The 27610-nt window shown below is 32.8% G+C and overlaps 4 protein-coding genes across 5 annotated transcripts; 2 read left to right on the top strand and 2 right to left on the bottom strand.

Moving 5' to 3' along the window:
• Window positions 1-1513: 1513 nt before the first annotated feature.
• On the bottom strand, window positions 1514-4486 carry LOC8288342 (protein ANTAGONIST OF LIKE HETEROCHROMATIN PROTEIN 1). The gene has a single exon (XM_002518695.4). It carries the CDS (start codon window positions 4346-4348, stop codon window positions 3011-3013), a length of 1338 nt encoding a protein of 445 aa, XP_002518741.2. The 5' UTR covers window positions 4349-4486; the 3' UTR covers window positions 1514-3010.
• A 2849-nt stretch (window positions 4487-7335) lies between these two features.
• LOC8288343 (E3 ubiquitin-protein ligase MBR2) lies at window positions 7336-14585 on the top strand. Of its 2 annotated transcripts, XM_015718907.3 has the most exons (7): window positions 7351-7751; window positions 9320-9393; window positions 9566-11420; window positions 13024-13074; window positions 13688-13786; window positions 13869-14012; window positions 14127-14585. In XM_015718907.3, the coding sequence occupies exons 3-7, from the start codon at window positions 9666-9668 to the stop codon at window positions 14256-14258; spliced, it is 2181 nt and encodes a 726-aa protein (XP_015574393.1). In that variant the 5' UTR covers window positions 7351-7751; window positions 9320-9393; window positions 9566-9665; the 3' UTR covers window positions 14259-14585. The 2 variants fall into 2 exon arrangements, with proteins under 2 accessions (XP_048231567.1, XP_015574393.1); XM_048375610.1 differs by lacking the exon at window positions 13024-13074 and having other exon boundaries at window positions 7336-7751.
• Window positions 14586-17550: 2965 nt separating this feature from the next.
• On the top strand, window positions 17551-21200 carry LOC8275281 (transcription factor bHLH95-like). The gene is made up of 3 exons (XM_015718885.3): window positions 17551-18137; window positions 19174-19632; window positions 20860-21200. The coding sequence occupies exons 1-3, from the start codon at window positions 17613-17615 to the stop codon at window positions 20953-20955; spliced, it is 1080 nt and encodes a 359-aa protein (XP_015574371.2). The 5' UTR covers window positions 17551-17612; the 3' UTR covers window positions 20956-21200.
• Window positions 21201-24764: 3564 nt separating this feature from the next.
• On the bottom strand, window positions 24765-26424 carry LOC8275282 (U-box domain-containing protein 25). Its single transcript, XM_002518699.4, has one exon. It carries the CDS (start codon window positions 26200-26202, stop codon window positions 24952-24954), a length of 1251 nt encoding a protein of 416 aa, XP_002518745.3. The 5' UTR covers window positions 26203-26424; the 3' UTR covers window positions 24765-24951.
• Between the last annotated feature and the right edge of the window lie 1186 nt (window positions 26425-27610).

Genomic DNA, 27610 nt, shown 5'->3' on the forward strand with positions numbered 1-27610 from the left:
AACTGCAGCACAATAATGACAAACCACATACATCATTTTTCCCCTTTTAATTTTCCAAGTGGATTGGATTTATGATTGAAATGTTATTTAGATAGTATATTTAAAGTTTCAATAAATTTAAAATAAAAAAAAAAGTTAAATTGATTTTAGATGATAGAGTCTTAAAACTTATTTTTTTTTTCAAAATTTCTCTTAAGATATATATTAATTCAAATTTCTAAATATGTAATTGGTAAGTCAAATTTATAATAGTGAAATTCTGACCTTAAATTTGGTAAGTCAAATTCCATAGAAAAAAGGATTACACATGCCAAAGAAAAAGAACATATCAAGTAACATATATAAACATAGGAACAAGCAAACTATTTCCATGCCACAGGACTCATATTAACATCTAAACATGGGTACAAGTTTTTTTTATTTACTAGAATAATTTATTAAAAAAAGACATTTTTCAGACACCACCCAAACCCTAATAATACTAAAATAGCTACTTGATAGAAACCCATACCATCATTCTAAACCAATAAATAGATTAAGAAAATGCAATAATCATTGGAGAAGGCAATAATTTTGGGTAGAAAGCAAAGTCAATGTTTGGTGAGGAAATGGGTATTTACTTTCAGTCAAAGCTTTAGGGCTACCAACCATTACTAAATTCCATTTAAAGGTCCCTATGCTCCACGTTTGCTATTTCCTTGGAGATAGCAAAGAAATATCATGTGGGCAGGCCTCTTTTTTTTTTTTTTCTTTCCTAATTTCTCTTTTATTTTCTTGGCCATTAACATTGCCCAACCTATTGTAGACATTAGATTTTGGGTTAATTTTAGTGTGGCAGTGATTGTTGAATATTTTTATGTATTTATTTAAAAAAAAATTATAAAATTTGAGTGAAGTTTATATAAAATATTTTAATATGTGGAATCGTACTAAAATAATTTATGTAAATTCTTAAGAAGCTTTTTAAGTAAATTAATTTAGAATTTTATAATTTTTATTCGATATATACATAAAGATATTGAAAAGTTACTATAAATTACTACACTTTAAAATTCACCTAGATTTGAATATAAACATTTTAAAATTTTTGTAACATCGATACTTCTATTTATAAATTTTTAAAAAAATTTATGTCAAAATATTTTTGTTTATTATTCATCAATATTAATAAAAATTTATAACATTTATATATCAATTATTGATAATAGTTAAACAAAATTTGAAATCACTAGTATAGTATTTGTGATTGTATTATGGAGGGAGGCCTTGTTGTTATAATATCTAAAAAATTTGTGGTCGTTTTGATGTAATGTCTTACATTCTACATGCTTTACTATAATACTTGAATAAATACAAATTTTACTAAAATTCTGAAAAGGACAGATACAGGATTAATGCAAAAGATATCATGGGATGTGTATCTTTTTTGTTTCATGAACTAGGTTTAATGTGAAAAGTCAAGTCATATCATTTAGAAATGCTTCTAACTAGAAGAGTGGGAAGAACACCCATCTTTTGGAGCACAATTAAAGTTCTAGAATAGGATTAAACCTTCAATCCACACTTCAGGCAATCTTTTGCTTACATGGGCTTAAAAAAGAAAAACTCAAAGAGCTTGGGAATCAGGTTTCTTGAGCATGGTACCACCAGACAGAGCATAGACTACATAGTTTCTTTTTCCATTTTGTCAGAGCTGACAGAGTTGAGGCTGCATTTTCCTGCTAAACAAGTCATTCTTTGATATAATAAATCTATCAGCATCCTGTACTTCTCGTCTGGTCTTTTGATATTTCCTCTTTAATTGCTTTGTGCCTTACCACTACCAGCTTGTTTCTTTCTTGACTACGTCACCTAAAGAACTATATCGTAGGCCATAATAAAATCTGTCAGCACAAGAGATTTTACAAAAGAGGTATATAACTGTTTTTCAGGTTCGACATGGCAGGATGCGGCTTCCTAGCATGGTTGGTAATCATAGAGGTTATAGAGATTGGGAGGACAGGACCTGATCCTAAAGTGCCCTGGCAAGTTATTTATCATCTAGGGACTACAATGTTTGCACTTATTTAATGCCTGATAACTTTGCGATAACTTTTACAAAGCACAAGGAACTATATTGCAGTTGAAATGCACCTCGAGGGGTATGGACTCTTAATTCTGAGGACTCATCTGAAGCTAGCAAACGAGGGGTTGTGGAGTTTTGCATATCTGCTTATGCTTGTGCCACTGACAAGTGTAGACAGGCTGATCCTCCTGATGCTGATTTTTCGATCAGTTGTTCTGCTGTATTTAGTTTTGCCTCTGGAGTTCCTCTAGATGTAGTGAGTTGCTAATTGAGATACTAAAGATGCTGTAAACTGCACTTGCTTCAGAAGTTCTTGAATGGAACTCCATTTGTTTATCAAAAAAGTGATAAACGAAAGTGAGCAACACAACCACTAGCAAGCCCTGGACAAAATCTGCCAGCAAATTACTTGGACAACCTGTTTCTCAACATCTGTGTCCAATTTTCAGGACTTTAAATCCTAAGCCGTCATTACCACCCACTATTTCTACACTTGATCAAGAAATCAACATCATCTACATCCGATCCTCAGAAAGTTAAGATATAGATATAATTCTATTCATTCCAGTGTTACCCTTGAGTGCTCATCACCCCAAGAGTTCATACAAAAGAATCCAAGAATGATGCCAATCGAATTTGTTTTAGCACTGGAAGAAGGAAAAGAAGTACTGTTCTCTAGTGGGGAAACCACTTGACTTTTGCTTTATCAATTTCTTAAGCTGTTGAATTCGATATATCCTGGATCAATTGTTAAGCAAACATAGAATAAAAAGGGAAAAAGAAACAAATCTCAATTACACAAGGTTAGTGTCTAAAGAAACAATTGATCCCAATCAACTTTATACCTAGCTCAAAAATGGTGAATTAATCCTCCATCTACTTCCATAATAAGTAGGTAAATCAATCTTCTTGTATGACTGTGAATGCAATAGCACACACAAAATCTCAGGATTCATGAAACACTGCCACTTTTGTAGCCAATGCATTTCTTATTTCAGAAGCCTTCCCATCAATCCTACTAATATCCTCTACTTCAGCATCCATAAAATGCTGAGAACATTGTTGATTATACAAAGAATAACCTCCCATATCAAGCAATGCAGAATCATCCTCTCTCATTAGTAAAGCATTATGTAGAATTGAGCATGCTCCAATCAAAGCAACAGCAGTCTTAAACTCTTCTTGAATTGGTCTAGACAAAACACCCCAATTCTTCAAACTAGCAATTGCTCTAAGTGAAGAAACACGCATTAAATCATTCGCCTTGTTAAATTTCTCTTCACATGATCCTGGCAAAGCATCAAGAAATGGTACCATTAACCAAGGAAGTAAAGGATACCTTCCGCCTCCAATTAGGTACCGATTTATGGCCACCCCATTGACAATCTCTGGGCTTGAATTTAATACCCTTCCTCCTTCAATATCTTTATACAAAGTCGTTGATTTTAGCATCCTAGAGTTACCCTTTTCGCCACGAAAACCTGCCACAATACTCAGAATTCTTGAAGATGAATCAACAACAATTTGAGCAGCAATCATATCATCTTGATCCTTGCCATTGGAAGCTAGTTTGTCATCAGCTTTTTTAACAAGATTGAATCTTGCAGAGTCTATAACACCACAGCAATTAGGCAATCCGATAAGCTTTTCAAACGCATTTGACACAGATTGTAGCTCAACAGGAGAAGGAAATGAAACCCAGAAACGGAAATTTGTACATAGCACGCGGCATAGTTGTTTAGCACAAAACCGAGCCGCTGACTCAGTAACCCCAAATCGGTCAGCAATTTCAGAGTAATTTGACCCAGTAGCTAATCTGAAAAGACCAACACCTAGCCTGAGCTCAGCAGAGAGACTTAGTGGTGACCCAATTGGGTCACGGCAATCTAGTAAAGGTTCAAGCAAACCAGAAAGCCATTCGAAGGTGGAAGCTTTCATTTTGAAGAAAGTTCTGAACGAGTCAGGATTTTGAACAACTCGTGCCAACTCACTGAGTCGGTGAAAAGGTCCATGGCTTTTATCTTCATGGGTCGACTCAGAATCGGGTTCTGAGAAATGGGTTCTCTTTCTTTTCTTGGAAAGATTGAGAATTGAAAGGGAAGCAGCTGTTTCTTGAGAGGAGAGAAGATGGTGAATGAGAGGAAAAAAGTTTGCATAGCAATTGGAATTGAAGTGATTGGAACTGGAATCAAAGGAATTGGAGGAAGGGAAGAGGAGGAGGAGGAGAAGCAGAAGATCAGAGATGAGAGAAGAAATCAAAGCAGCCAATTTCTTGGATTCCATGTCAGAGAATCAGCAGGGCGAATTTAGTTGTTTCTCGGGAATCGAAGTGTGTCAGATTTGTTGTTCGAGTGGAATCTGTGCAAAGGACGAAAAAGAGGTACACCTGACCTGGCCTGTAGAACTTTCTTTTTGTGGCACGTGACTGTATTTTGTAAGGAAGTCTCGTGTTTCTCCAACTATTTCTAAACGGTAATCCTGATCAATCTTTTTTCCTAACAGTAAATATGATTAGTATTAACATGTATTAGATTAGAAAAATAGAAATTTAATTTTATAAATGAGAAATAAATTGGCATATTTAAAAAAAAAGATTTAATTTGAAATTTTAATTTTTGATACTAAATATCTAACCACTAAATTAAAATCTAATAATTTTAATCAACTCGAATAAATTTTAATCTCAAAATAAATTTCAATTTTAAGTTAAGCGACACTGGTTATATGTATTTTCTATTTATCTCATCTATGATTAAATTGAAATTATTTTTGTTAATTCATCCATATGAACCGGATTCAAGCTTACTAGCCAGTACCAATATTAAAAATAAAAATATATAATATTCTTTAATTTTATTTTTAATAAATAATTAAAATATATGTAATTCTTCCTTGAGAGTATCTCTCAACACTTTTAGATGAGACAGATTTCATGTAAAGGTATTTTAGTCCTCTTCAACTCATAATAAAAATATTTGTGGAAATAAGCAGTCCTACTGCTAAAATGTAGATAGGAAATCTTTAGAGGGATTTATGCCTTATCATCATTGCTTGAACGATAAACAAGACTTGCCCTTCCTCTTGCTACTAGGACTTGTTGAAGCCCAACAATCTTGGACTTGAACGCTTGTATAACCAAAAGATTTAAGGTCATGATATAAAAAGCCCATTGGTGGTTGAACCATGGTTAAACTCTACTTTTTAAAGCAAACCTCATTTATATATATTTGAAAAATTCACATTAATTTTTTAAATAACGCGTTCAATCCAATTTGACGGTCGTGATTATAATTTGAACTCGAGACTTCGCAGCTCTAAAAACGATTTCGTCTAAAGTGTAAATTTGGTGCACAACTCTTGAAACCTAATTTGAGAATTACCTAACAAGATAAAAAATATTTTTAACTCATTTTCATATATGGTTTTTTCTGAATATCATGATTAAAAACTTCATAAGAAATGAAAATACCTCCATCATGATACAACCCTAAAGTTTGAAGTCTCATACTTTTTATGAATGTATTAGCATTCATGTGTTTCTTTCATTTAACAAGCAAACTTAATGTAAACAAGAAAGAAGAGGGAGCATGGCGGATGGAGAAATGCTACCCTTAATGGCAGGAATGGGGAGGATGGTGCTGCGGATGAGTGGTGAAGATTGATTAAGGTGGGGACGATCTCGACAGTTAGGAGGGGGCATCTTAGCCCATAAATATACTCTTATTATTACCCATCAACTCTACATTGGCCTATGCAATGACAATACATATATTGTTAACATTAAGCTTCACAAATATTTTCCAATTCATACTTTACAAAACTGTTAAAAAACCTTCAAACAAAGCTTACCATTCCACTATTTTCATCCTTTTATTTTATTCACATTTTGTATATGTGTTTCTAATTGTTCAACTTAATTGTTTTTGGCTCGAAGGAAAGGAAAATTGTTTTGTACTCCATGCTGATTGTACCAACCATTCGATGCGAATAGATGATTTTACATAAAATAGTCGGAATATATATAAGTCATGCAATAATAAATAAATCATTCCTACAAAGAATATTATGTAATATTTAATTGAATTTTTTGCATATTTGATATTTTGACTAAATTTATTTTATATTTAATCTATATATTCGGTATTTAATATGCAAATAAAATTATTTATATATCATTTGAATTAATTTTTGCTAGTAGATTCAAATTAAATACGAGAGTAATTTAATAGATTAATTTTTTTTTTTGTGCTATGTAACTAAAACAACTTTTGTCCTTATAAATTATTCTTTACAAATAGGTGTATAATTGAATTAAAATATTATCGAGCTTAAAGATAGAATCGATTCTTCTAAAATTCAAAATTCAATGCTCGATTCAAATTTAAGTAGCTCAAATTTAAATTCAATTTGATTAATATTAGCTCATAAAAGTATTCAACTAGCTCTTAACTTAATTATTCCTTTGAATTGGTAGATTCAAGTTAAATATAAGAGAAATCTAATGGATTGAAATTATTTTGTGCTATCTAACTAAAACTACTCTTATCCTTATGAATTATTTTCTGAAAGTAGATTTATATTTAAATTGAGTCGAATCGAAATATTATTGAGATTTTGAGATAGAATCGATTCCAAAACTTAAAGTTTAATACTCAATTTGAATTCACGTAGGTCAAAAATTCAATCTCAATTTAATTAATATTAGCTCATCGAGATTACTCAATTAGCTCTCAATTTAATTGATATTGATTTGCAAAACTAATCAAATATTTCGAACTCAATTTTAAATTATTTTTAAATTAATTTTAAATAATTTTTAAATCCATTTTAAATAATTTTAGAGTCAGTCCAAATCAATTAAATCATTATCAAAGAAGGTAATAACTCTACAAAAAAATGTAAATTTCTTTCCCTTTTCCTTTTCCTTACATCTTTACCATATGTACTTCCATTTGGGGCATAAAACTAATCCTATTGATTGAGCCAGAAAGCTATAGCCACTCCAAAAGTTTGGAATTCTGCAACTTGGCAAGATTTGAATTTTTAACCTCTCATACCTAAACTAGAGAAGTAAAATAGGAAAAGAAAAACAAAAAAGAAAAAAGAAAAGAAAGTGGGACCCTTGAAAATGCATGAAAGGTACGTGTAAAACAGGAACATAACCCATCCAAACACAAAAAGACCCAAAAGATCACACAACCACATACACATACACACTTACTGTCATACCTCATTAATCCGATTATTAACTCATTAATTACCTCTTAAAAATTTTGCATAATTAAAACTCTTTAAAAATTAATTATATTCATATTATAATTACTGAGACTCTCTAATCTCCATCTCCAAAGTCTCTGAGCCAAATTGCTCTTCAGTGTTTTTTTTTTTTCTAAATATTTTCTTTTTGTCTTGTTTTTTCTGATTATAATCTCTCTCCATTTCCCTTCCTCTCTGCAATCAAAGACAGTAACTGAAAATACCAGAATACCAAAACATATAGAGAGAGAAGGGAAAATTATCAAAATAAACTTGTATAGTAATCATAATAATGATAGAATAACATTTTTTTTTTTGGTTTTTGGTTCTCTCTTAGCTTCTATTACTGGTTGTTTTTCTTTGTGGTTTTTGTCACCCAATTTGATTTTTTGGGTTTGATATCGAGCCTCTCTTATCATCGGTTTCTCAGGTAATTCCTTTAACTTGCAATAAATTTAACTTCTTTTTATTTTTTTTAACATATTATTTCTAGGTTTTTCTTTTTGATGCTTAATCTCTTGGAATTGTAGAAAGGATCGAAGAGACCCATGTTGGGAATTATTATTTTTCCTTAAATTTTTTATTTACTGCATATGGATTTGTTGTTTACTGCATATGGATTTGTTGATTACTGTTTTATTTCATTTTTTTGTTTTAATTATCTTTGGAATTGATATGAGGTTTTTTTGGGTAGCTCAAGGTATCAAATTGTTTGATATGGAATTGGGTTTTTCATGTCCTTGGCTAGTATAACACAGCATTGAGTTGGGTAATTTGAGATTCTTAGAAAGTTTGCATCTTTCTCTTCTAATTTTGAATTTTATAGTAATTCTGAGAATGGGTTAATGCGTAAAGGTTTAATTATTTTTTAAGAAAAACTCTGTAAATGAAATTGTTTAGTTTTTGTATTCAATGGGTTTTGAGTCAAGTTTATTAGGAGGGTCAAACTTGAGTTCAATTGGTGAAAGTCAAATTTTCGAAACCACATTGTACTTGATGCAATTTTGAAGAGATTTTCCACCACTCTTTGTTATTGTTGCAGCTGGAATATTCAAGAGTGTTTTTGATATCTTTATAGTTAGCTATAGCAACTATGGAGGATGCACTAGATATGGCCTGAAACTGTATAAACAGTTCCTAATGTTTCTTCTTGTAATGCATTCTGACTATGTGATCTTGTATGTCCCATGCGATTGGTACTGCTTAGCATTGAAGTTTCTTGAATACCAAACCCATTTCAGTTTAGTGGTGGAGAGTTGAACATGAAAAAATACATCCACTGTGCTTATAATTGGTATTTCTGCACCTAATCCTACAAAGGAGTACTTGTACTAGAAGAGCTACAATAAAATTGGTAGACAACAAATAACTTTTCTGGCCATTGTTTAACTAACTATAGTTATTAAGAAAATGAGATGATACAGTTTGCTTTCCTGATTAGGTCGATTTTTGAAGATAGAATTAGCATTAGAGCTTTTCTTAGAGTAGCAGATAAAATATTGTGTCGTACATAGAGGCACTCATTTAACTGCTGAAACTTTGTTAGTGTTTGTTAACAATCTCATATAAGTTGAGGTAGACGCGTTTCCTGAGAATTTCTTTGTGCAAGATGTTAGTGTGATGGACTCTAGCATCATATATGCAAATAAGCTGCCGATAGCAGTGATACCAAGTGGGCTAGACATAATTAGGATCAAGGAAAAAGAGCTTTTCTCTCATGGAATCTACTTGGTCAAGAAACATTTTTCATTAACTTGGCAGCTGTAGTGTTAAGGTCTTATATTTTGTTAAGGTCTTTTTGGAAATAAGAAAAGTGTGAAGGATTAGATAAGTAATTCAGCATTATATCTTTTTGAGGTCTTTTTTGGGAGGAGGGAGTGGATTTGAGTGTGTTGTCTGATCATTTCTGAGCTTGTCCACTGTTAGAAGAAGTTCTTTCTTTTAATATTTTAACTATTAATGGTCATAATTTTCACTCCCCCTTGGGTACAATGTCAGGACTTCGGCTGGGGACTTGCACAATGCAACCAGATTACTTGTTAAGATTGATCCAAGAAGTCTGGGTGTTTCAAGTACGTTCTTTAATTGAACTGTCGTTCAGCTTATCCAATCTGCTAAATTTATATATTTTTTCCTTATTTTTTTCCTATTGATATAACTATTGTGACTCAGTGCTGGGCTTTTTTTAGCTTTTCAGCTACCTGTTTGTTTTCATGTTTATTGTTCTCTGCTACATGCTTTCAGGTGTTCTCATAAGTGTACATGCAAACCACTATACCTGCTGGACACTTGGAGTATTGCTTAGAACCTTAGCAGTTTAATTAGGTGGTATAAGTCGTTTCTTATGCAAAGAAAATTGAGTGCTGTTGATTCTTTCCCAGAAAACATTGACACTGATCAGGGATCTGCTTCAAATAGTACTACTATGAGTCAACAATCTTCTATAAATAACATGCTAAATCCAGTCGAAAATAGGCTGTCAAGTGATGCTGTATCTTATGATGAGGCATCATGTGTAAATGCTATTTCTCATGATGTTCAGAGCTTCAGTGGATGGACATTGGGTGAATCTAGCTCAAGGATAAATCTGCTAAATCAAGCCATTGATGATGGGATGGAAATGGAAGAAAGGTGGTCTTCTTTAGTTAATACTCATAATGTGGTTGGTCCAAGGTCAGGAGAAAGGCGATTTGAACCAAATGATATCCTGTTGCCGGGGAGGGGTAGTATTGGCATCAGTAGCAATCATGTGAGAAGTGAGCAATCACTTTTGCAGGGTTCCAGCTCTAACAGTCTCCTGCCAAATTTGAATACAAGTGGAGGGTATGTGGATGACAGTAGCAGTGACCGGCATGGTACAGGAAGGGCTTTAGGCCCTAATCGTTTCAATTCTGAAGGATTAAATCTTGGGCAGGCATATACCGGTGCTTCTTCTAATAATGTTGGCCCATCTGGAAGTTCTGGTAATCTGTTGGAGGAAACTAGTGGTGGTTCTAGTTCCTCTCTAGGTGGTTGGGGTTTGTCCTGCAAGAGAAAGGCTTCTGGACATTCTTATCCTGGTGGGAGTTCAAGTTGCTTTCCACATGCTGAAAATGGTGCATGGAGTTCAGGTACTAATCATAATTCTTCAAGCAGCTTAAGTTTATCTCCTCCCTCGTGGAATTCTCCTAGTGTTAGCCCTCCTGAACAGTCAAATACAAGAATTGGTTTTGGTGTGAGAGGAGTGGCTTCTGATGCCGTTCCTTCTTCAAGTGTTACTGGAAATGCAGATCCTCTGAGAAATATTGGTAGGAGGATAAATGCCAGTCATCAACAGGAACCTCCAATGTTTAATTTATCAACAACTGGTGGTGCTAGGCATCCTAATTTTTGGTTGATGAATCAGTCTCTTAGACCTGTCCCATTTAGTGATTCCATGGACCTTAGATCAATTCCAACAGCAAATTCGAGTCCTCCTCAGGGCCCCGCTCATGCTATGCATGCTTCTGCTTCCTCAAGAACCATGCATCCTTTTCCTTGGAATGGATCTTCTACTTCAAGAGCTGGGAATTCATCTAGTTCCGATATTTCTGGAGAAAGAGGTTCTGCATTACGAGAGGCGGCAAACTTAAGAAGCATCTCAAGAAACAGTGGGGAGCGTTCCATGTTTGTCCCTATAACTGAGATGAGAAACACGGGACAAGATCCAGCAGGTTGGAGTTTGGCTACTGGAAACATGAGCTCTTCAGCCAGTGCCTCTTCTACCAGAGTCAGTCCCAGTTCAAGCATGCATTCTTTGCCCTCTCCCACCTGGCTTCCTCAACATAACCCCACATCACAGAATCAGCAGAGGTTTTCAGAATTTGCTCCTTGGTCCCTGTTTCCATCTATGGAGTCTGAGTCTGGTAGTCACAGTGGTCATTTCCTTTCATCTTCTGGGCCTTCTGCTTCCTCTCAAGAGACGATTATGTCTTCTGGATCTAGCGGCCATGGTCATGTTCAACCGTTTCTAAGGTCTGCATTCTTGATGGAAGGACAAAGTGATGATGTTCTAGGGATGCCTCGTTCATTGAGAGCTTTAGCTGCTGATATTGAAGGGAGACATCAGCTAATATCTGAGGTTCGCATTCTAAGTATACATTATCTGGGTTCTGCATTTTATCTCTAGTTTCTGTTTTTCTACTTATTGATTGTCAGCAGGAAATTAGTTTGGGCCTATTTACATGGGTATGGTATTGTCCAATTTAATTAGGGAATAATGGTGATCCTATCATTGAATTTTCAGATAACTGTTACTCATATTTATCTGATGAGCAACAAGGCTACAAAAGAAATAAGAGATCTGTCTTCAGATGCCATTTTGATATACAATTTTTTTTCCCTGAAATTGGTGATCCATGGTTGGAGTTAGAACATTGTGGTTCCAGGATGTCGGATATGGAATGGAATTGGATTGAATCTTAAGACAATTTTTTGCGGAAAAAAAACTTGTTTTTGGGGAATATTTTATGAACTAACTTATTTTTGTTGTTCGGTTGTATAGGGAAACTGATAATAAGAAAATTATTTTCAAGTGTTTGGCGTGTTTTGAAAAATATTACTTTTTTTTCAATAAAAAGATTGATAACATATTTAAAAACTAAACAAATTTTATATTTTTAATTTATGATTAATTATAGAAGAAAATTACACCAAAATTGCAAAGTTGAAGAAGAAAATAAATTCTGATGGCTGTTTGGTGACGCATGCTCACTACTGGCCACCAACTGTAGCCGGAGATCATCAGAGGTGATTGCCGGTAGTTGATATATTAATTGACATATATTTATTTAGTTCTTTTACAAGTTCTTTTATTTCACAAATACAAGTCCAGAGACTTCCCATTTTCATAATGAGCAAGTCATTTTTCATCAAATTGCTTAGTTTTTCTCTTTTACCAGGAAATAATTTTCCATTGGCCAATTTTCTGATGCCGAATACACTGGAAAATGCACAAAATGTTTTCCTGGAAAATATTTTCTGCAATAAAAATGGATCACCTGTTGAGGCTTTGGTTGTTCTCACAGAAGCAGATTGCAGGAATTTCTAAGTAGCAACTTGAAATTTTAAATTTCTATGATGCGAAGAGGTCCAATTGGTAAAGAAATATCCATGAATTTCAGGTTTTGTTGAAATCTGGCAGAGAGAGGATATAGGTGCTATAAGAGCAACAAAGAAGAGTGTCTAATGGTTTTTCAAACTTCACAATATTGTGAACAGTGCCATTGCTCTCTTCATCTATCTCCATCTATGTTTCGTATATGTTTCCAACTATGTTGTCATCTCTTTAATATCTATATTGAATTATAAAACAAAAAGGCTCCTTTTGATATTATTATTGGAGCCCAAAAAGGAATTAAATGCCCCTACCAGACTATACTTAATGGTCTGGGTATTAACTTCCTGACCATCTTCTCTGACTGATAGCCTACAGATGATATTCTTTAAACTGATTTGTTACTGTCTTTTCTGGTGATGTTGTGCCCCAGAAAACTGTTTTTTGTTTAATTGTCTTTCTAGATATTATTTTGACTTTCTCTGTCTCTGCAATAGATGGTGAACTAAAGCTCTACTTGTTACAGTATCTGTTTGTCTTTGGAATTGCTACTTTTAACAGGGTGATTAGTGACCAAGTTTGAATATTGTATTTCGAGTACTAACAACTTCTGTTCTTTATGGACCAGATTCGTCAAGTCCTGAATGCCATGCGCAGGGGTGAAAACCTTCGGGTTGAGGTCCGATTGATTCTTTAGCTGTTTAATTTGTATGCATTTCTGGCTTAGTGCTTGCCTAGTTCTTGTAAAAAAAGTATAACTTTAGTAGATTTCTCATCCACTCAGCACATTCAAATTATCATAACAAATTTCAGCAAGGCTGTGCATTACAATCTCTCATCCACTCTTGCCTAGTGGTGGTTTTAGGTTAAAGTGATAAATGTGGCTTTTTCCTCGTTGCATGCGACACATGGAAACAACTTGGTGAGGTTTAAACGCCTTCCGTTCAAGTGATACAATATGAGGAAAATATCTTTTATGAAATAGTTGCACACAAAAACTATACGAATTGTTTTAATTGGTTTATTAAGAAGTGATTTAGTTAGTTTCAAATTTTATGATCTCAAGTGATAAGTCAAATGCCCATTTCTCATAAACTAAGCTTCAGGTGATACTTGGTCAGGTGGTCTATGAGTAACTGCTGACAAAAATCATATTAGGCAGGTGTCTAACTATGGATATACTTTTGACTCAGAAAAAATGCTCAAGTTCTTGCCATTTCTTTTTGAACATAACTTGCTATATATTATTAGTATAAGAATTTGTTTATCAACTAAATTCAATGCTACATCAGGATTATATGCTTTTTGATCCGTTCACACATCATAGTATGGCCGAAGTGTATGACAGGCACAGGGATATGCGCCTTGATGTTGATAACATGTCTTATGAGGTACGAGTCGAGCAAATGTTTTCTCGCTAGTTAGTTCAATGTGAGTATTTGCTTAACATCAAGATGGTAATATCACTATCAGGAATTGTTGGCATTGGAAGAACGCATAGGGGATGTGAATACTGGACTAAGTGAGGGGACAATCTTGAAGTTAATGAAGCAGCAAAAATATGTTTTCATGATAGCAGATAACCCAGCAGATTTGGAGCCATGTAGTATCTGTCAGGTATCTAGCATCCTGTAGTGAACTAATATTACAAAGAAAGTTGGCTGAATTTAATTATTTCATGTGGAACATTTATTAGTTTCTCAGCTTTATTTTCACCTTTGATCATTGCAGGAAGAGTATGTGGACGGGGATGATCTTGGAACGCTAGATTGTGGACATGTCTTCCATACCAACTGCATCAAACAGTGGTTAGTGTTGAAAAATATATGCCCCATTTGCAAGATGACAGCTCTACCTGCGTAGAAGAAAGATGCTTAGAAAGCTTGCTTTAGCTGTTGTTCTAATGGATTGTCAATCCAGCAACCGGGTGGATGATATCCTAAATATGCCTCATTTGATTGAAACAAATTTTACTCTTTATGAACTGGATAATTTAAAGAGAGGAGCTGCTGTCCGTTATAAGTTGCAGCAGGAGTGATTAAGGGTTCGTCCCCCTTCTGAGCATTATGACAATTATGAATACATAGAATAATATGGTTAAACATTGTCAAAGCTTTTTGAAGGATTCATCTGTTGTACGGTTGACATTATTTTCATTCAAATGCATTATCAGACAAATGATTGAACTTATGCTTTGAATTGCTTATATTTTGATTAGCTTAAAAAGTAAATTCGAAGTCATTTAATATTGAAAGTATGGTTAACTTGCTCAACTTTTGAGGTGATTTCCAATATAAAGTGTTCATCTTTTTTTGTCATCTCCCATAAGAGTAGAGTGATGAGAAACACCAATTACTAGTTGGTCGTCTGCTACTAAGGGTATTTTTTGGATTGGGATTGACATTTGAGTGTTTAAAAATTAAATTTGAAATTTTTTTATTTAATATATTGATTTTTTTTTTTTAATTTTTTATAAACTTTTTTTCTTAAATCTATTTTTGAAAAAAAACATTTATTCATTTACTTTTTGCAAAAGTAATTTTCAAAATCTAAAAAGTAATATATTTTTTCTTTCTATTTTTTTAATTTTTGAGTAGTGACATGAAATTATGATTAATACAGAAATTAATAAGAAATAAGATTGTCTTGAAGGGATTCAGATGATGACGTATCCACGTTTTTCTTTATTTTTATCAATCATTTAACAGTTGCAAATTCCTAGCTGCTTCCATGTGTGTGTTGGGTACCAAACATGTGTCACCCTCTTTTATTTTATTTTATTCTTTTTAATTGTTCATATTAATCACACAATATATATAATATAGTAAATACTTTGAGTTAAGATTTCTGTATATTAAAAGTAACAATTCGAAAGTTGGCTTATGATTCTAAATATTTCAATCCAAATCCTATATAATTTGTTTTTTTTTTTTTTTAATTATGTGTATATATCTAAATCCGAAAACTCCTTTTATCTTATGAATTGGACATACCATTAACAATAATACAAAAAGACATAGTTTTCCTTAGAATATTATGTGACACAAATTACAAATGAATTGTGTTTTCCTTTACATCTTTATATCTTTCCCTCATGACCACTTATTATATCTAAAGTCTCCCAATGTTCGATTACATTTAATATTTTCAACTTTTTTTATTTTTATTTTGCTGGGTTTTAGTTATGAATATGAATTTATAATATATCATAATTCTTTTAATACTATCTTCACATAATAAAAATTACAAAGAGCTATAATGAAAAAAAAAAAAATAAAAGAATTAAAAGTGTTTGTAAGTTGTAACAACTATCACAATCTTTTTCTGTACGTATTATCATCATACTCTTCTTTTTTAATTTATCCTCTCTATCCCTTTTTCTGGAAAAAGTTCCAAACATTTTGTTTATTAATTCTTTTTCTAGCTAATTTGGTGCCTCCAAACTACAATCTATCTCCCATTTTTTCTTCCAAAAACTATATAATATAATTCTTACACCTAAGTATGAATGCCTGTATTTATGAGATTTATCAAATATTTATGTAATTGGCCGATTCTGAATTCGGGTCATTATTTTTGCACGAAGTTTAAACTATCATCTTTATAATGAATGATTACTCCATAATATAATTTCTGGCTATTGAATCCTCACAATAAAAACAACACATAAACTAAGTTGGCTACTGTTAGATGACAGCCATCGCCCATTCAATAAGTGAAAGAAAAAATTGAATAACACATGGGAATTAAAGGCCAAGTTAGTTTGTTTCTTTCTCTTTTATTAATATAGAAAGTATAGAGAAGAAAATTCTTCGGAATTGTTTAATTATAGTAAACATTAAACAGACTAATGCTTGCTTATATATTATATATATATATATATATATATATATATATATATATATATATATATATTATTTAATCATATAATGAAATATGTGACATCTAATCATCACACTTGCACGTAACGCTTGTATCTTTTCTAAATTAATAGACAATTAGTGTCAGTCTCAACATTAGAATATACTGATTACCATAAGATTGTCTTTATGTCTTAAAAATGACAAGAAAACAATAATCAACTTATTGAAACTATGGGCCATTTCATCCTAAGGGATTCTTTTTAAAAAGAAAACTTAAAAATGCTGAGACTTCCCTCAATGGGACTGTGAAAGAGCCATTTCGAGACTTCAGTTTTGATTTAGAAATGATTTCACTACTTTGTATTACTAAACCTAATCATTAAATGAGGTTACATTGTTTGATATTTTATATTTAAACAAATAAAATGGTGATAAATTCTATAATTATTTTATATATATTATTTATACATTAAACTCGATTTATCATACACTCGTTTAGAAAACGTTAAAAAAATTTCATATCTAAATATGTATTAGCTAGAGATAAAAGTAGTCATGTAGAGATAAATTAGTGCTATTCAAATTGCCATAATAAGAATAAACTTTCAGAATTTGAGTGTATACATAGTTGCCCTAGCTATAATGAAGGGAAGTTACAGGAATAAAAGGCAAAAAGAATGAAATGAAAAGAAAAATAACTTCTACAAATGAACGAGTATCAAAGCATGATTTTCACTGTTATGATCTTGTTCTTTGAAAAGCAAATAGAAACCTAACTAAACCTACTATCCCATATGAACTTTGTCATTTTAAACAAAGAATTGAATTCACTTTTAGCAACATGTAAAGGAAATAAATAAGTACAAAAACCCTACTCCCTGTGCATAGAAAGGTGTCAAGAAGAATATATTATATGCTATCAGAATCATATATAATAACATCTTTAAATATTTTTGTAATAGACATCATATTCGTTTTTTTATTAATTATAAATCAATACTGTTCGTCAATCCCATCTATATATATATGTTTTCTAGCCTAGAATATGGTTTATGGACTATAATATATATACTAATAACTTTGAAATAGATTATAATATACATTTCGATAAATTTTATATTTAAAAAAAAAAAATTTATATTTAATATAATTCAATTGTAAAATTTATGATGAACATATTTTAATTTGGTGAAACCGGAGGTGAGACCATCATACGTATGGGACCCATATAAAATAAGAGAATAGATGATAAATTATTTATTTGTTTATTTTGTAGCAACGCGGTTAGCATAATAATTTTTATTTTATTTTTCTTTTCCGTTTTTGTTTTGAAGCATAGTAACGGCATTGCCTTATGATTGTAATTTGGACATCTTCCTCTGCCTTTGCCACCCTAATCATATCTCTTTCTCTATTTGCCTCCTTTTTAAACGCCTCCTTTCTCCTCTACTTCTTCTTCACATCACCAACCCCTCTCCCTCTCTCTCTCTCAATATCCATGTCTAAAGAAGAGCATGAAAGTTTCTTTTGGGAAAACCCGTCATGGGTTTTATCCAATTCTGACAATACTACAGCTTCAGGAGGCAGTGAGCAGAAGAATAAGATGGCAGCTGGAGGTTCCAGAAGCACGAATAGCCAGACAGAAGTAGGGAAAGAAATATCTCTGCCTAATAATAATAACAAGAGAAGAAAGAATGGTAATAAAGGAAGTGACAGTAGTGATGCTAAAGAAGAGAAAGCTGGTGGTGCTGGCGGCGGCGGCGGCGGTGGAGGTGAATCAGATCATGAGATACATATATGGACTGAAAGAGAAAGAAGAAAGAAGATGAGAAACATGTTTGCTAATCTTCATGCTTTGCTTCCTCAACTCCCTCCTAAGGTAATAAATTACATAAAATTCAAGGTTAATTTGGTGTTCTTTTTGCATGCTTGTTACTAGGTTATTGTAGCTTTCTACCAAGTTTTTTTTCTTCTTTTTTTGTCTTTGTTTGATGCAATATTTAAGATGAGTTTTGAAGAAGAAGCTGTACTAGCGTTTTAGCATAAAGAAAGGAGGAGGGTGCCTTTTTTTATACCTGAATTTTTGATAAAAGTGAATCGTTTTTGTTTCTTTCCTTCATGGAATCATGGGCATAGGTAGAGGGGAGAAGGGCTGGCATTACTTATTTACCTCTTATCTTTTTACGTTGGTTTTTCTGCAGTTTTAAACAGTGAAATATGAAGCCCTAATTTGCTAGCTAAGCACCATCACTGTCAATCACATCCAAGAACTCCTACTAATGAAACGAAACTTTCTTATAATTCGTGTAAACACGTATATATTCTTACACGACTAACAAGCTTGATCTTTTACTTATTTACGTATTAAGTTTTTTTTATGCAAGATGTTATATACGACCGAGTTTCAATCTCAACATCTTTTATATTTTCGTCTTGAATTATGAGGTTAAAATGTTAATTTTCATTGGCGTTCAATCACTAAACTATAGATTAATAAACTGATAAAATGAAGTATATGAAAAATATTAGAAGAAAGTTGGTGAAAAAGAAAAATAAAAGTTTCCAAATATCAAAGATTAGGTTCATCAAGGATGCACCTATCAACAGATTTCTTTCCAACTTTAGGATGGAATTTTGGGGGAGAGTGTTGAAGATGTAAATCCAACATTTAAAGATTTTCCAAATCTCAAATTAAATATATGGACTGTTCATAGATGGAAAGTTGTTTAATTAATAAGAATTCTCCAATTTTTGTAACTTAAATTTTATGAACATGACCTCACATGCAAAAATAATTCGAAGAACAAGCTTAATTTCTGAATTTAGCAAGATATGCATTATGCATTTAGTTATGTGAGTAACACCTTCCTTTGATTCTTTCTTTTCTTTTCTTTTCTTTTTTTTAATAATTACAGGCTGACAAGTCCACCATTGTTGATGAAGCAGTGAACTACATCAAAACCCTACAACAAACTCTACAAAAGCTACAAAAACAAAAACTAGAGAGGCTACAAGGTGGTGCTGCAACTTTCTGTTATGAGCCATCTTTGGTAACCCCACAAAAGATAGCCGATTCAAGGGAAGCATTCATGGCTGATCAAGGGTCTTCTAATAATAACCTGTCGAATGTCACCACAAGATCATCCAATAATGTACCTTCAATTCCAAGGTATCCTGTGCTATTTCAGACATGGACTTCCTCCAATGTAGTATTGAACATTTGTGGTGATGAAGCACAAATTAGTATATGTTCTTCAAAGAAGCCTGGTCTCTTCACTACTATTTGCTATGTTTTGGAGAAGCATAACATAGAGATGTTGTCCGCTCATGTTTCCTCCGATTCGAATCGAAACACATACATGATTCAAGCACATGTAAGTCTTCCTTTATATCTTTATAGGTAACTTATTCTTATAAAATACTATCTTTCCAGTTCAAGAAATTCTAAAGTAAAATATACATTATTATTTCCATTGACAAGATTTTAATGAATGCATGATTATACACGATATTCATTAGGATTTTCTAACTAAATATGTAAGAAGAGTGGCTGGTGATCTTCTGTTTCATATAATGTAGTACTATTCTTAATTTAGTTAATGTCACAAGACACATATGCATAGTTGCATACATTAGCCCTGTTGGATGAATTATAAGACTCTCAAGCTTTAGATTTAATCTCATGAGAAGTAGATCACATATATTTTCTCCTTAATTTCAAGGAAATACCGATGGTATAAAAATTTTAAATTAACTATTTCTATGTTCCTATAAAAAGTTAGGATAACATGAGTTATTAATATGATAGCTTGTTCTTTCCAAGCCATGCATGATGAATAATTTACCTGTAATTTAAACTGAATCTAGCTTAAGAGGATTCTAAACTGAGGTTTTAATTAAATTATATCAGCTTAGAATATGAAAATTATGTTCCAATTTCTTCTTACTGCAAATTTGGTACAACTCTTTGCCAATGATTTTTTTTTTCTTAAAAGAATTCATTTTATATTTCAAAATCATATTTGTGGAAGCTGAATGTTCCAAATCTTTATGAATCATTATTTTACTAAATCTAAAATAAAAATAAAATAAAATTCTAAAATCTGATTTGGGTATTTTGTGAAGGTAAAAGTTCATCTTCCATCTTATTTCATATGTGCATGTTTGTATTTAAAGTTTTGAATTGCAGGGAGCTACATATATATATATATATATATATATATATATAAGAGACCAATTCCTATTCAGCTTGAGAATTCTGGATTGAACTTTTAGCTAATAAGTAATCACACAAAGAACATTAATAAACACTAGGGAATTTCAATGTTTTTTTAAATACTAAGCCAGATTAGCTTTCTGATTAAGATTTTTCTTAGCTACTTCCAATAAATTGCACTCAACTATTAGATAAGTGATATATCCTATGAATGCTTTATATTTGAGCAATATCTTTATATTTTATAACTATTTTATATGTATCACTTAAGAATAGGCAAGAAAAATTCATTGAGCCGGGTTAATTTTTTTCAACTAGGTCTATGTATAAAATATATAATAGTTATACATCATCTTCATTCTAATTGAGTTAAATTGTTGAGCAGGTAAATGGAGCTTCTAATCAATTTGCAGAGTCAATTACAGTGGAAGAGATATACAGACAAGCTGCAGGTGAGATAATGTGTTGGGTCTCTTCATAATCATAGTGCTCTCAAAACTCAATAACCCTAGTAAATGGGATATGTAATCCTTGATCACCCCTGAACGTAGCTAGGAAGATTGGGGTTTTCTTGTCACTATGGCGATCCATATATAGCTACATGTGTATAGGATTCCAGATATGGCATCTTAATCATGTACCTCTGATGATATAATCAAGTTCTACTGATACAGTTCTTAGTATCACACAATTTTGAATAGATATATAACAAATGAAGTTGCAACATATGTATTACGAGTTTCAGCTTCACCTTACTTGATTCTCATTTTCTTTGTTTATGTATTTGGTTATATATATGTATAAACAAAGAAGCTATTCCAAAATGTCCATTGATGAATAATGATTCAGCATGCTTCATGTACACCAAGCAGCAGACTTAACTTTGCTGGTTGAAAGAAAACTGGAAATTAGAGCGTGTTTGTTCGGCAAGAAAATGAGAAGACACAGATATATGTATATTGATGGTGGGAATGAAAAGATATATATATATATATATATATATATATATATATATATATATATATTCATGGCATGCATGTGGTTGGAATATGCAGGTTTCTAAAATGAGTTCAATGATTTAAGATTTAACCCTGCAACATATGGGGTCTTTTAACTTATGAAAGCTTATGCTCAAGTTTCTTTTTCTCAAGACATTTCAATTGCCAAGAAAATGTTTTAACCAAGATTCATTATGATTTAAAGCCTAAGTATCATAACAGCAGGCCAAAGCCCAGTTCATTTTTGTGGTTAGGAAAGGCTATAGTCTCAAATTTAAATCTTCATCCCAAGAACAGACTGGAATCAACATTTTATCTTTCCTTATCCAACCAGGTCAAATAGTCCTACAATTTTACAGTGATTGAGACATCTTCATTATCACTAAATTAAAATTAACAATCAAATCAATATCTTTAATTATTTGCCTAATAGTGGATAATTATATGACAAAAAAAAAACTAAAAACCCTAAGAAAGAAAACCCTTTTCTTGCTTTTGTTTAGTTTCTTCTTTTACTCTGTAGGTTCTTTTTTTTTTTTTTTTTTGCTTTCTCCATGTAATAGTTTTCAGTCTTTTATGCCCATATAGGGTTATGGTTTTGGTGTAAGAAGTAGCCATTAAGGTTTTAACACAGTACCATGAGCTACTATAACAAGAAGATAATATCATCAATGTTTTCATTTTTTAGTTTTTGTTTCTTTCTAAAAGTTCTTATCTTTTTCTTTCTCTTTTCCTTTTCTGCCCTTGTCTGTCAATGCAATTTAATGTTGTGAATATATGTACACTAAAAAGCTAGGTTGAAGATAGAGAGCCCAAGACTCGAGGGCAACCAAGAACAATTTAAATGCAGAATTGACACAACAAGTGCATCGAGCTATAGCATATGCCAAGGACAAGAGTCCTAAGACGGCAGGTAACTTGAAGGGAATTAAAAGCACAATGGGGTGATTTGATTTAACACTTGTGTACCCCCCATTAATGCACTCTTTAAAGTGATGCAAGTACTAATTTTTCTCCAAACAAATTACTATTAGATAGACCTCTCAATGTTTCTCCTTTAATCACAAAAGAAAATTTGAAAGCTCCATTTTCAAATTTATTCGGAAGGAACAAACGATTAATTAAAATTATTATTATCAAATATATCTAAACAGTAATTAAACATTCGGAGTCAGTTAAATCAAAATAAAAGTATAAGATTTTAATATTTAAGTACTTGAACTCATAATCCACGAACGAAATTTTCGCAAAATAAAAACTAAAAGAATTTTATGGTAATAGAAAGAAAAGCAAAAGAAGAAGAAAAAAGAGTATCAGTTATAGGAAGCCATGATGGTGGTGATTTTTTTGAAGAATGTAAACAAAATAAGGAAGTGAACAAAGAAAAGATCAAAATGAGTGGTGATTGCAAGGAAGCATGGATTGGTGGGTGCCCATATATTGTCAATGAGTATGCTTCAAAAGTGATCATTTTTTGATTGCATAGAAGGAACTGGGAGGAGAATTCAACAATTCCAAATTCAAAAAGAGGTTCAAGAAAGAGAAACATTAATTGTTGGGTCCCAAATGTTGTATATCATGGAGCCTGCAAAGACAAATGAATTAATTTTCCTTTGTTCCTGTGAGTTGTGGAGTAGGAAGTGAACTAAAAGTTGTGTTTGGAGACATGTGAGTAGTAGTATACAAGTAGCCATTGCCTAAGGGAAGAAGAATATACAAAAAACCAACCAACCCATGTGAGTCCATGGATTTTATTCCACCAACATGTGACTATCGTCTCTTTACATCTTCTAACCACACACCTCCTCTTCTAATTTTTAATTGTGGGACCTTAATTCACTCTACCTTTCTTATGTTGTTTTTGGTAGTTTATTACATCTCATACTTCCCTCTCTTTTGCTTAGTTTATAATATCATGATTAGTGCTATCACAACTAGTTTCTAACATTATATATATTAGTTAACTCTCATTTATTATTTTAATTTATTATTCTAACTAGATTCTTACATGGAGTTACAGTTTTAAAATAATGTCTCAATTGTCATAGTTTAGATTATTAATATATATTGACAAAAATAATTTTTTTTTTTTTTTTGTGTGCATATATCTAGAACGCGTTGAACATGATTCTTATGAGTAATAAAATACTGTCATACTTAAAGTTCGAACTTGAAATTATAATTAAATTAGAAAATATTATTATCATTTCATTTTATTTGTATAGTATTGGTGACAAAAATGATTTGAATATGAATAGTATGATTGATGTTGTGGATATGGATAGTTTGGCTTTAATTGAATGTGAAAAGCGGACTTAATACAATGTAGGAAATTGGAGTGTGATACCATCATTCCAATTCCAACTAGTAAACCAAAATAGTAATAATAATAATAATAACTTTTGACTGGAACCCAAGTAGCTGGGTTTGCTTTAGATATAGACATGTACAGATACATATGATGGGTCTTGCATGAAAAGGGGTGATGATGTATAATAATTCCATGATGACTCGCTCGTTGGTGAGACAGTTAGACTGAAACTAGGAGTATCTAATCACAGTAAAAAGGGTTAGACAAAAATGTGCAACAGAAATGGTCCGGAGTCTAGGGCACAAGGTCCCAAAACTTGATTGCGATTTGTGAGCACTCACCCTTGGCCTCTTGTTAAACATTTTGCAGCCATGGTCCCAATTTTGGCTAGCACACACTACGTGCTGTTGGTGCGGTTACCAAACTGGCCCATTCCTACACTATAGCTGTGCCATGATTACCAATACTACTAGGCCTTAGAAAAAAAATAAAAGAAAATGAATGCTTTTCTTGATCATCATAACAACTCATGCGTGGAGCAAAGGCTTTGAACCAAAGTTTTGTGCTCAAATCCAAATCCATATCATAATTGCCTACAAAATTGATTTTCTAATCTTCAATCACATAATGAGTGCTCGCAGTTCTGATAGCCAAGTTGCTCATTGGTTGACCAGATTATGAAACGAAAACATAATGATTTTATAGTGTACTTAAAAATCTCAATCATATTCTATTTAAAAAAAAGGTCCATTTTCTAATTCTGGAGAAACTAGACTATTAAACTGCGATCATTTTAAAATTATATTTTCTTTTCACTAATTTAAAAATTATCGCTCGCTAAATTATTAAATTAAAAAATATTTTATTTTGTAAAAATTACAAAATTTTAAATTTTTCCGTTTGGATGATTCAATTGATCGAAAGAAATTCAAATATGATAATTTTGAGGCAAGGTTTCTGAAACATCAACAACATAAGATCTAAATTTTGCAATTGCTTTTCAACGTCTTTTCTTTTTTTCTGGAAACAAAATTCTTAGATACAAAATTACATACAGATTACAGAATAACAATCTCTCTCTCTATATACCAATCTAGAATTCTGGGGGTTTTTGTTTTCTAAGTAGAGAATTTTCAGAGTAAAAAAGTAAAAGAGAAAAAAAAAATGATCAAAAAGGAACAACTTCGACTTCACTACAAACAAAATCATCAGAATTAGCAGAAGAATCATGATCCAGCCATGAATCCCTAAGCAATTTCAACAACATCTGCGCTTTCCTCTTTGCTCTATCCGTACAATCACTTTGCACGAGTAACAACAGCTGCGTCAATATCCCTGCACTCACCGCCTCTCTCTGACTCTTCTCCGACGCCGTACATAACGCCAGTAATGCTCCCGCCGCGTACTCCGTCGCTCTGTCCGATATCTTCAGTATCGTCTTCACCAGTAACGGCACTGTCAGAGCATGCTCCGCGAATTCCGCTACTCCTTCCGGAACTCTGCACAAAAGCTCTATCGTTGCTAATGCTCTCTCCGCGTCACATTTGTCGAAGTCCGCTAATCTATCAATTAACGTCTCCACCGCTCCGGCGGACACAGCTTTGTGCCGTGTCTGCTTAACTAGACATAACGCGAATAGCGCTTTGATTCCGATTTTAAGCGCGCGAGGATAGTTGGAGATTGGCCTTTTTAACAACTCTATGACTCCTTCGACAATTTCATCGACGTTACTGAATTGAGCACGAAGATCTGAAGATTTTGTTCCGGCGATAACTGTTTCGATAAGTGCAGCTGAGTTAACTCGGATTTCGATTGACGAGTGGAACAAGAGATTCGCCAAAAAAATGATTCTCTCGGTGTTTGACGCTATAGATATGCATTCTGACTCCGTGAGTGGAAACATAACGACGAGGGACATTGCTTCGTGAGTTAAATCCGATGAAGTGTTGGAGAACAGAAGATTGACGAGAAGATTCGTAGCATTATGTGAAGAGATGAGAGACCGATTTTTGTCCGTGTCACGAGCGAGAGATTTGAGCCGACGAATAGCTGAAAGGCGTGAATGAGCTGTATTCGTAACAGACGTAACTTGGTTCAGTAGAGACCGAACGAGGCTAGGTTCAGCTGGCTGTTTAGGCGTAGGAATGCGTTCGATACCGAAAGAACGATTAGCGACGCACCAGTCTTGGATTAGGCGGCGAAGAGTATGGTTGGGGATGAGCGTGAAATCGGTAAGAGGAAGACGAGTGACTGGACATGTACTGTTACCGGTAGCAACCCATGATTCGATGCTGGCACGGTCGTAGGTTTGACCGGTGCTAACGGTGACAGGGTCACGCATGAGTTCGAGGGAGATTGGACATCTGAAATGGTAAGGTATCTGTACACTTAAATCTAAAGACTCTAAACTTCCGGGCATTGTTATTTTCCTGAGTGTTTTCAAGAAACCAAAAAAAGAAAAAAGAAAGCGAGGAAGGGAATTGGGGTGTTTGTATGGGTGTTAGTTGAAGGGAAGTCTGCAAATTCTCTTTCAGATTTGTTAGGCTTAGGGGTTTGGATTTCTCTTATATGAAATAAGAGAGAGAGAGAGAGAGAGAAGTGTGGGAGTGGTGGTGAAGGGTAGTGGGGGAGTGGGGGCCGGAGCTTATCTGACTCTTGGCCACACGTGTGGTGGCAATTTCCTACTTGGAACCTAACCTTAGTTGGATATGCGTGTGTATGTGTGTGTGTGTGAAGGAAAGTGAGAGAGAGAAAGAAGGAAAAAGGAGGAGGCTGGTCAAATGCAATTGTGTGACTAAATTGGGTCCACAATTTTCAGCTCTAAAATCTAACTCCTGTTTACATCAATGTAATGTAAAATTAAATTATCCTCTACCATATATGCAAATACAAACAGAGTTAAAAGGACGTAAATTTAAATTTTTCTCATAATGGATTTATATGTTTAGTTTATTATTTATTCATTAACATAATCTTCTGATCTTGATTTAACATCACTAGTAATGGCTAATCTAGAAAATTAGATCACTAATCATGAAAAATGGCTAGGATATAATTTATATAGTTTGAGCCTCCACACTATTGTAGGAAAATTGCAAAGAATTTGACAATCTATTTAAGTTAGTTTCAAGAGGTGGATCTAATATAGCGTGCAAAGTTCTTTAGTAACAAAAGTAGTAATGATATATATATATTGCAGTTTGGTCCTTTGAATTTGCTTTGATGTCTATTTACTTTGTGCGTGCTGCTATTTGTGGATGTTGACGCCAACAACATTATGTTAACACATCCTTTACAGTCTGGTGGTATGTCAAATCTTTGCTTTGTAGTGGGGAGGAAAATGGACACCAAATAGTTAAATCTCCATTAATCTCCAAAGTTTTTTTCCCTTTAAATAAGCTTTTGCATTGCACCTCCTAAAAGGGTAACATCAAACCCCCTTTTATTTTTTTCCATTTACAAAATTGCATCATTGCATTGCATGTCATGGTAAAAAGTTTTCTATTTTACTATAATTATGTAGGGAATAGCAACTTTGAATTGGAATAGAAGTAACATCCCATTCTATGTATAAGTCTCAAACAAAGGGAGTTCATCAAATTAATCTTATTTTCACTCAATTAATTGGGACTTTTATATAATAACTGTTTTTGTAATTATAGAATAGATTATTAATCAAAATATTCCTCTTTGAGATATAAATTGTTTAATTTATTTTCTATTTTCTTATATAAAAAGAAAAAATAAAATTGATAAATCTCATGGAAGTGAAGCTAATATTTCTAAGAATATCTAAGAGCAATAATGCAAAGAAACTTTAAAATGTA

This window comes from Ricinus communis, chromosome 6 (genome assembly GCF_019578655.1).
Source record: "Ricinus communis isolate WT05 ecotype wild-type chromosome 6, ASM1957865v1, whole genome shotgun sequence".
Classification (NCBI taxonomy): Eukaryota; Viridiplantae; Streptophyta; class Magnoliopsida; order Malpighiales; family Euphorbiaceae; genus Ricinus; species Ricinus communis.

Excerpts from the sequence above, each read along its gene's own strand:
- LOC8288343 (XM_015718907.3), top strand. The coding sequence starts at position 9,666 with ATGCAAAGAAAATTGAGTGCTGTTGATTCTTTCCCAGAAAACATTGAC. Across the intron at positions 13,075-13,687 it reads GTGAAAACCTTCGGGTTGAG|GATTATATGCTTTTTGATCC; the intron begins GTCCGATTGATT and ends ATGCTACATCAG. Across the intron at positions 14,013-14,126 it reads AGCCATGTAGTATCTGTCAG|GAAGAGTATGTGGACGGGGA; the intron begins GTATCTAGCATC and ends TGATCATTGCAG.
- LOC8275281 (XM_015718885.3), top strand. The coding sequence starts at position 17,613 with ATGATTGTAATTTGGACATCTTCCTCTGCCTTTGCCACCCTAATCATA. Across the intron at positions 18,138-19,173 it reads TTCCTCAACTCCCTCCTAAG|GCTGACAAGTCCACCATTGT; the intron begins GTAATAAATTAC and ends TAATAATTACAG. Across the intron at positions 19,633-20,859 it reads CATACATGATTCAAGCACAT|GTAAATGGAGCTTCTAATCA; the intron begins GTAAGTCTTCCT and ends ATTGTTGAGCAG.
- LOC8288342 (XM_002518695.4), bottom strand. The coding sequence starts at position 4,348 with ATGGAATCCAAGAAATTGGCTGCTTTGATTTCTTCTCTCATCTCTGAT.
- LOC8275282 (XM_002518699.4), bottom strand. The coding sequence starts at position 26,202 with ATGCCCGGAAGTTTAGAGTCTTTAGATTTAAGTGTACAGATACCTTAC.